At 34.8% G+C, this 9,639-nt stretch overlaps 1 protein-coding gene across 1 annotated transcript; it reads right to left on the bottom strand.

Moving 5' to 3' along the window:
* Positions 1–687: 687 nt before the first annotated feature.
* LOC110036657 lies at positions 688–9,637 on the bottom strand (the record flags this gene model as incomplete). The annotated part of the gene is made up of 3 exons (XM_020741153.1): positions 688–1,111; positions 9,075–9,470; positions 9,553–9,637. Coding segments are annotated over 3 exons (905 nt in total), but the record flags the coding sequence as incomplete, so codon positions are not given.
* Positions 9,638–9,639: the final 2 nt, after the last annotated feature.

Genomic DNA, 9,639 nt, shown 5'->3' with positions numbered 1-9,639 from the left:
AAATGAAATTCCAAAGCCTATTATGGAGAGAAAACCCGACGCCATCCTCCATAGATGTCAGTCACTATCCAACACTGACCTCCGTAGCCACTGACAATCGTAAAACACCGCCTGCCATCACCCCCTACAACCACCGTCTGTCAGCGACCACTACTTCCAACTGTTATAGCCAAACTACAATTATTTTTCTTAACACATTTTTTAGCTATATAAAGATTAGTGTAGTTTTCATTGTAAAATTGTAACATCTTTCTCCCTATCGTGAGAGAAGGGCATACCACTGTACTTGAGAATATACTAGGGAATATGCTAGACCCTATGATTTTTCCCCTTTCAAGTTGTTTTCATGTAAAAATTCTAGGGTCTCCTAATACTTCATTTTTATCTGTGTGTGTTGGATCTTCCTAAAACACTTCGGACAACACTAAGATATTAAATTATCACTCTAGAGCCGCGAATTTTTTGGCACGCAACAGTAACTATGCCAATCGACAGTTACTATATGTTACTTTTTTCCTTTGCTTAAAAACAAAAGAATATTCTATAAAAAAGCTTAAATATCAGAACATATAGAAGAAATCATGAACAAACTAACTGTAAAAGTACTAAAAGTGAAGGTCATTGCAAAATTCTAGGCAAGAATATCAAATATTAAAGAAGGGAATGATTGCAAAAATATAGGCATACCTCTCACTAGTGATTGTTAGCTCATCTTTTCCAGCATGATATCTCTTTCCAACTACCTCTCTTAATCTGCGGAATGCATGCTTCGAAAGCCCCAGTTCCTTTACAGTGACAGAAAGTTTGACTTTTCTATTTTTTGGATGCCATGCATCACCACCTGGAGCAAATACAACACGAGATTCCCACCTTAGGATTGGTCCTTCACCAGGTGGATCATCCAAAACTATCTTCTTCTTGTCATTTGATTCGATAGTTTCACTTTCATCAGGGGGAGGCTCTTCTGCTGCCATGATTTCTTGGCATTCAAGAACCATTCGGTCTTCAAATTCTTTGAACATTCTGTAAGCTTCCACAGGTTCTAATTTTCCTTCTCCAACCATGTCTTCTAACTCCTTATACCTGGCCTCAACTTTTTCCTTTATCTCATCTGAAATCATAGAAGATTAATGGAATCATCCCCATCCACAAATAACAAAATAATTAAATTCATAAAGTCTTCATTCAAAGGATAATCTTTGTAAAAAACGGTCAGATGTGAATAAATGCTCTAGCTGACATGAATTAAAACAACATCGCCATAAAAAGTTTAATTATATATATATACATACACACATATATACATATATATATATCAGGTGATTTCAAAATATATTTTTGTTTCTTTTCATTTATTAACAGCCATGCCTACCAACTGTAATGTAAGAAGATTAAACTTCAAAATTTGAATATGCCAGTGATAAGAATAACAGATAATGACAATTGAGATTTCATTCATGAGACTTGTAGTTCATAATTCTTTATTCAATTCAAAAGTTTTTGCTAATTCCAAAATCATGCAATTTTTTAGTTCATTCCACAATCATGCAGTTTTTTAGTTAGCATACATCGTCCAAATTCAAACAATCTGATTCCTCATAGTGGCAAGGATGTAATTCCACACAATTGCAAAGGTGTTTACCAAACAGGGTGAAAATTTGGATGGTCTGAGGCAATACCCGTTCGTAAGGCATGAAGACCTGAAAGCACAATTTAGTGATGTAGAGAGGTGGCACCGCAACTATAACTCAGAGAATGAAAAAAAAAGATAATTAAATAATAAGTAGCTAAGTTTTTTTAAACATCAAATCAATTAACAACTATAGCAATTTAATTTCATAAATCGAGTTATCATGGCAGTTACCCAAAAGATCCAGAATACTTCCCCACCCCACCACACAACGACAATCATATTAAAGAGAAAGAAGAAAATAATTAAACCTTCGAATACTTTTTCTATCAAAAAGCTTCACTTTCCATTCACTCATTAATGATTTAATCCCATCAACACAATCACAATCACAATCACATGAAACATAAAAAAGAGAATGTTTTGACTTTGAAAACCTCCTCTGTTCAAAGCCATTGCTTTGTTTTTTTTTTTTTAATTTATTTTACTACTTTTATTAATTCAACACATCCCCACCCCACCGCCGCCAACCACCACACCCATCCAACCTATTCTTTATTTCATATTTATTGTAATCTGTATTAATTAATCCATATAAAAATCAGTTTTCATAATTCAATTTAACTCAAATCTAGGCATATATTCTCATTCAACCAAATATTATAATCATATTTAAAATCATGCTTTAAATAATTACATAATTGTCTTCGCATGGCCGCCATAATTTTAAGATATACCAAACTTTATATGTCTTTATTTTCCTACTAAGACCCTGTTAAACTTCTCAGATATTCCTAACTATATAGAAGCTTTAGAGCTACTTTCCCTTATCTTAAATATTTTATGTCACACTTTCTCATTCATTAGTAATTGGCCTAAATAAGTTGTAGCTTGGGCTTTGTATTCTATCTGCTCTTGTACCTAGGCATGAGTATGAATCTTCTCTTCTCCAAAATTTTCTTCAAACTATAGCCGCTACATCTTCTCCACTACCTATACTCACTGCCGTCTTAGATTCTTTAAAGGATACGGTTTTAAAATTCCAACATCTATCCTGGACATATCTTTCTCCACGGATACTAACTTTGTATTCTAATCTTCAGCAAATTTGGTGTTCTTATCATGTGAATAGAAAATTTCTTGATTTCTTTAACATGCTATTTATTAGGATGTTTCTTTAGAGTTCCTTTGTCTAGACTAATGAATGGTTTTGTGATGCATTCTTTTTGAAGTAATATAATTAACATTCACAAGACCAAGTGATAACAATAAGATAAAACGAAGTAAGGATTTCATCCAAAATATAGCTCAAGCAATGCAGCAAATTCATACTTATTGATTAAAAACAAAACAGTAATCAAAGTCCCACAATAGTGTAATATTCAGAGCTAATGACTATAGCCATAACTTCTGGAAAAGGAACAAAAAAATACATTGTAGCTTGTAACATCTTCTCATGTAATTAGTACTCATTTTATTCTTCCTAATTTGATCTAAACCATCATAGTAGAAATGCATGAATCATATGCCACATGTCAGTTGGTAGATAATTTCTAAGAAAGAAATTTGTTTGAGGTTTTATTATCAGTTCAAGCCTTGAGAAGATACAGATCTCCCACCCCCTTAGCGCTAAGTACGAGTCATTAGATTTTTGCCACATATTTAGAATATTTCAATATTTATTTTAATTTTATTAGGAATTATGAATTTATTTTAATTTAAATTATGACGAATTATACCAACATATATTCATAATTACCTTCAAACATGATTTAATGCACTTGAGTACATCCTTCACTTTCAAATCCCTTTCATCGTAGCCCATTCACATTGACCAACTAGCCCATTGCATAATGCTCGCCTGCCTTTTCAAGTTGATTCACGCACAATCACTCATGCGCTTACTTGCCCACATGGTCACTTACATGCATGTCTACTTGCTCACTCACCTGTATGTTTGTCAAAACGGCTTGTTGTTTGCGAACAGCTTGTGTTTGGCTAGTTAAGTTGCTCATGTTCAATCCATTTGCTAAGCAAATGAGCTTAGCAAAAATAATTTTTTTGTGTGACCAATATATAAACGAGTCAAACACGAACAAAGATTTATTTGTTCTTGTTCGGCTCGTTTGGCTTGAAATAATTAAATCATATATATTATATATATGTGTGTATGTATGTATATATATCAAGTTTTCAAAAAGGTTTGATTTTTTGCAGGAGGAGAAGGACGCCGCCGACCTCAAATGGCTTTCACATTTCATTCACGATTTTTCCAACCGGGAGTAGCAACCGACGATGGCTTCCATAACGGAGAATTGCAAGCCTTGCTTTTTGACGAAGCAACCTTCTTCAGCTACTTCATGGAGAGTAAAAAAGGAAGAGGGATAATAAATAATATCAAGTTGGCACAAGAATTAATATGTGATCTTGATACTAAATGCAACAAGCCTTGTAGAGGGGTAAACCTCGTTGTAAAGCTTGACTTGAAAAAAGCCTATGATACTATCAGTTGGGATTTTCTACTTGTTGTTCATCAAACCAGGGGCTTTAATTAAACATCTTGCAACTTTGTTAAAGGCTGGCTTGAAGGAAACTATTATCAAGTGCTTGTTAATGGTCAAGCTCATGGCTTCTTTACCTCAAGAAAGGAATTAAACAAGGACATCCTCTTTCTCCCACCATCTTTATTGAATTAAACAAGGGGATCTTCTTTCTCCCACCATCTTTATTTTGGTTTTTTATTACTTTTCTGGATTAATCAATTCACTATAGATGTCGCATCCCTCAACGCATTATAAAAATAAAAGGCTAAAATGGGGATCAGCCATTTGGCCTATGCTGATAATGTCATATTATTTGCTAATGCTTCTAACATTCTATTAAAAGTATCTATCAAACTCTCATGTCATTTTAGGAGATATCATGTATGCATTTCAACAAAGACAAATGTCATATGTACTTTGGTAAATCTGTGAGCAATTCTATGAGGGCATGGGCACAAGACTTCACTGGTTTTATCATTGTTGTTCTTCCTTTAAAGTACTTGGGTGTAAACTTGCTCAACGACAGAAGAAAGCAGGTGCAATTTGAGGATGTGGTGGACAAAATTAAAGCCAGGATTGGGTATTGAACTAACTCTTATCTATCTTTTGGAGGGAGGATTACATTACCAAAAAGTGTTTTAGCTACTATTTCTTTATATGCTCTACAGGTACTTAGAATCAAATCAAGTACACAACTGATTTTGGAGAGGCTGCTTAAGCAAATTTTGTGGTCTGGTAACCACAAATTGAAAATATGGTCTACTTGGAAAGTACTTTGCAGGCCTTTAATAACTGTGGGGCTAGGCTTCAGGCTATTAAAACATCTTGTTGAGGTTAATTATACTCTTATGTTTATTAAATTTAGAAAATCTGACTCTCTATGGTCTAAGCAAAATAAAGAATCCGTAGGAAGTTCAATCTAAGGTTGGAGACTCTAAAACTTGGAAAGACATGCTTAAAATCAGAAACATTGCTGAGGATTTTATCCATTGGAAAATTGGGGAAGGTAATCTGTCTTTCTGGTATGATAATTGGCACAATGAAGATATAAATCATTTCATACCTCAAGAAAACAATGGTTTAGCAGTGGCTGATTGTTTTCTAGATGCTGGCTAGAATATGGAGATGCTTATTAATATGTTAGATGAGGGCAGGGCTACCTCTATTTCTAAGATTCCTTTTGATAAAAACGAGAAGGACACCCTTCTCCTGTCTGAAAATCCTAACTGCTCTATCACAAAAACAATATACACAAAGCTGTTTACTTGGTATAACATTGAATGGGGTAATGTGATTTGGAACAAATATTTATCATATGTCTTTCTTCAGTTGGAGAGTCTTACATGGATTAATTCCAATGGATGATAATCTTAAATTAAAGGGCTTGAGATTCCCTTCCCAATGTATTTTTTGCAAATCAGATGAGGAAACTGTTAATCATGTGATCTTCACATGTCCCTTTTCCTTTAAAGTTTGGAAAACTCTGGGGGATCCGGTTGACATCAAAACCCCTTCATCTGGTTGGGTTGACTTGTTTCATTGCATGGAATATTGGCATCATCCTCTTCATAAACTGCATATCTTTAATTTAATCCTACTTATCTGAATATGGTTTATCTGGTTAGCCAGAAATTCTCACAAACATGAGGAAATACACATTAAACAGAAAAAAGTAGTATCTAATATCCTCTCCTATCTTCATAAACTGCTTATCTACCATAAACACAAACCAAGTTTCTTTGCTAGGTGTGACACTTTGCTGGGTATAGTCCCAACTATTACAGGTAGAAATATGGTATCTCTTGTGTGGTGGATGAAACCATCCTTTCCTTGGATCAAAGCTAATACAGATGGAAGTTGGAGGAATGGGTGTGTTGGTGCTGGTGGAGTATTCAGATCTTATTCTGGTAAACTTCTATGCTTTTTTTCCCTCACCTTTTACGGTTGTTTGTGCTCTATCTGCAGAATTGTATGCAATTTGGAAGGCAATTCATGCGGCTGTAACTTTGAAATGGAAATACTTGTAAATTGAGACAGATTCATTTGTTCACATTGACATTTTAACAAAAGGTAATGAACCACCATGGTTTCTTTGTGATTACTTAAGCATGATCAAACAACTAGCTGCCAAAATTGTTACTTCTTGGAACTATATACTAAGAGAAGCAAACTGCCCAGCCAATTATCTAGCTAGAGCTGATCCTACTTTGAAACGGCTGCTGAATGGAGATAACCTTGATTTACCTTTCTTCAGAATCTTATCTTACATGTGATGGCATTGTTTCTGTTGCTGTCTTTGGTTTGGTTGTTTTTTATTTTTGTTTACAGATTCGGGTACACAAATGGTTTTTTCTTCTTTGGAGATCTTCTACAGAGATATAATGAACATGAGTATACTTATTTTTGGAGTTTTTTGTGTTGGGTATACATGTAACAGTTTTCAGAGAACTTTTTTGGGTTAGTTGTAATCTTGGTTGTTGAACCCTATGAGTGTAGTATGTATTTTTCGGGTTTTGTTAGAGGGATCCACCAACCATAAAATCTTGTATCATTTTCTTTTATGAAATAAAAGTGCTTCCGGGTTTCCCAAAAAATAAAAAATAAAAATAATATATATGTGTGTGTGTTTTAGTTTAATTTTATTTAATTTGCTGAAATTTTATTTGTGTATGCATAGTTTAGGGTCTAAAGGTATATATATATATATATATATAATTTATTAGTATTATTTTTAAAAATTTAATTGACTACAAGGCTACAAAAATTTATCATCAATTAAAGTTATTGATTAAAACAATATAATAAGAACATGTTAAATTCTATTTAAATAAATATTTTAATATAAATAATAAGATTTAAATCCCCCCCTACCCTTAACATTCTACGACTGCGTGATTGGAGCTGTAAAAACTGCTTGTTGTTCATGAACTGCTTGTGTTCGACTCGCTAAGCAAACGAGTCAACTAGGGCAATAAAAATAGCTCGTTGTAAGTGACCAGCGTCTCGCTAAACAAACGAGCAGAATACGAAAAATTGTTTGCGTTCAATATATAAACGTGTCAAACACGAATAGTGATATTTTTTAATCAGTCGCGCATGGGCTCGCTCAAGCTTGGCTTGTTTACACCTACTCACCTGCATGCTTCCATCTTGCATCGTTGCTACCATTTTTAATTCTTCTCTTCTTCATGTGTGCTCACTCAGTTCACAATTACTAATCACATTACACAATTGACCAGCTTAACACAACTTTTAACTTCCTTAATGCACATCAAGCCTTGACCCTATCTCCTCCTTAAAAGCACATTTGTAAAAATAAATTCTAGCCAACAACTTTTTTGTCCATAATGTTTCGACTCTAGCTATCAAGCTAATGCTAACCATCTCTCACAAATCTGCCTATTCTTTATTGACTCACAACAAATATGATTACTCATTAGAGTTTAATAGCTACTGAATCAAATTCAGACCTAAACATTTCCATATTACATAAAAATTTCCAAATAGTAACAGTTTTAATTCATGAGTTATTGATGAAAGTTACATGATTATATGAATGTCAACAAATTGGCTTGATGAGAAGATAAAAGTGGTTAATGAAATTTAAAGTACACTCCAATTTCCTAGACCCAACTAAATCCTATAGTCGCATTACCTTCTTCTCCTAGCATGTTTATGCCAAGCGTGATGATGTGATTAAATACGATTGTAAGTATGATGATTCTGTGTTTAAGAAAATGAGCTAGTTTGAACAGAGCTTTTTTACAGCTAACATTACTGTAACGCAGTTTGAAGAGTCCAGTATTTATTTTTTTCCCCAATTCTTCAAGATGAAGAAACATATGCCATCAAAATTAGATTATTTCAATGTCAATCAGTTTGTGTTACCAATTATTGTACTTCCATGAGACAATACAGTTTTGTATGGCACTAATCAAACAAAGATGTAATAATGCATTGTGACTTTGGGAAACAAAACCTCCATAATTTGCTTCAAGTGTTCTAGACTTTAGATAATTTGAATTATTCATTAAGAAAAAAATTTGAATAAAATTAAAATCAAAATTTAACTTGATTGTATCTTGCAACTTGAAATATAGCTTGTTGGGCCATTGATTAATGAATTAAAATTAAAGCTTCTCATATTATCCCTCATCGCTATTCTCTCTCTACCAATGGGCTCTGGTTCACTTCCCTTCCCTTTTGGCTGCCCTAGTACCACATCAGTTTGTAGGACGGATAGATTCTAAGACAATCATCAACACCCCAGTCCTTCGGACAGTGGCATAATTTGGGCTTGCATGCAACCACTAGAACAAGGGACGGTTGAAAGATAAGAAAAATAAAAATCAACGGCATAGTTCACTAATAAAGGATAAAATATACTCTCTAAGGCTCTGTGCTACGTTTTTCAATGAACACAATTATAATTACAACCAAAGAGCCAAAATTTCACAGTATCCATTCTATGTCAAATTCCACTCAACTGCACTATTAGCACAAAACAACAGCGGAGTCCATTGATGGTAAAACCTGTAATAGGTGAGTTTTGCATGGTCATGGCATGTAATCGCTGTGAAATAAGGATCTTTGCTAGACAAGAGACAAAAATATCAGCCAGTCGGTAATCATCCTCAAAATCTTCCATCCAAAAGACAATTTCATGCCGCTTTCCGGTAACTTTATGAAGCAAAGAAACCTTCCACTATGATGAGTACAAATAAAATTTTAAGAAAATAACAGTCTCCCTTTCTGCCAACCCCTCTTCTGCTAGGTATGTAGTAAAAAAAGACTGATCTAAATTATTTCACAATGGATTCATTAGTGACTTCAACGGACAAGTTATAGAAAGAGCGGCTAGAAATATGGCGAGTAATCCTAACGGCTATCTTAATATTTACCAGGAAGGAGCTTGTCCCAGCTGAGCATATCCTCAAGTATTTGCTCACATTCCCTAGTATCCTTCAGGAAGCCCTGCTCTGTTGCCTCTTTGATCATTTCATCCCACTTTCGATCATCCATGTTAAAAAATTCATCCTTCATCATCTTCTTCTGGACGTAATCGCGCGCATTATAGAGGTCGTCAATCTCCTCATCGGTCTCGTGGAGCTCCTCAAAGTCGGATTCGAACTCGGCGTTCGTGACGTTCTCCAGCGGCACCATCCGGAGCTCGTCCATCAACTCATCATCCGTCTCTTCATGCTTCCTCGAAAGCCCTCGCTTCATGATAGCCTCCATAATCGAAGGAAGTATTTGTTCGTCCCCTTTGAAGTATTGTTCGATAAGGCCATTCAGCTCTGTAAAAATATCAAATGGGGAAAAGAGAATGAGAAGCGTGCTAATCAGAGGAGAAGAAAGGGAGGCAATGTGCGGGTTTACCTTTATTGCTGACATCTTCGAAAGAGAGATCGGCCTTCCTGGAATCGTCTATGGAGGAAGAGGAGGTGGCGAGTTCTGATTCAGCCC

Source organism: Phalaenopsis equestris, unplaced genomic scaffold (genome assembly GCF_001263595.1).
Source record: "Phalaenopsis equestris unplaced genomic scaffold, ASM126359v1 Scaffold209386, whole genome shotgun sequence".
Taxonomy (NCBI): Eukaryota; Viridiplantae; Streptophyta; class Magnoliopsida; order Asparagales; family Orchidaceae; genus Phalaenopsis; species Phalaenopsis equestris.
Note: the sequence above shows the minus strand (reverse complement) of the source record. Positions and strands in the feature narration are given on the sequence as shown.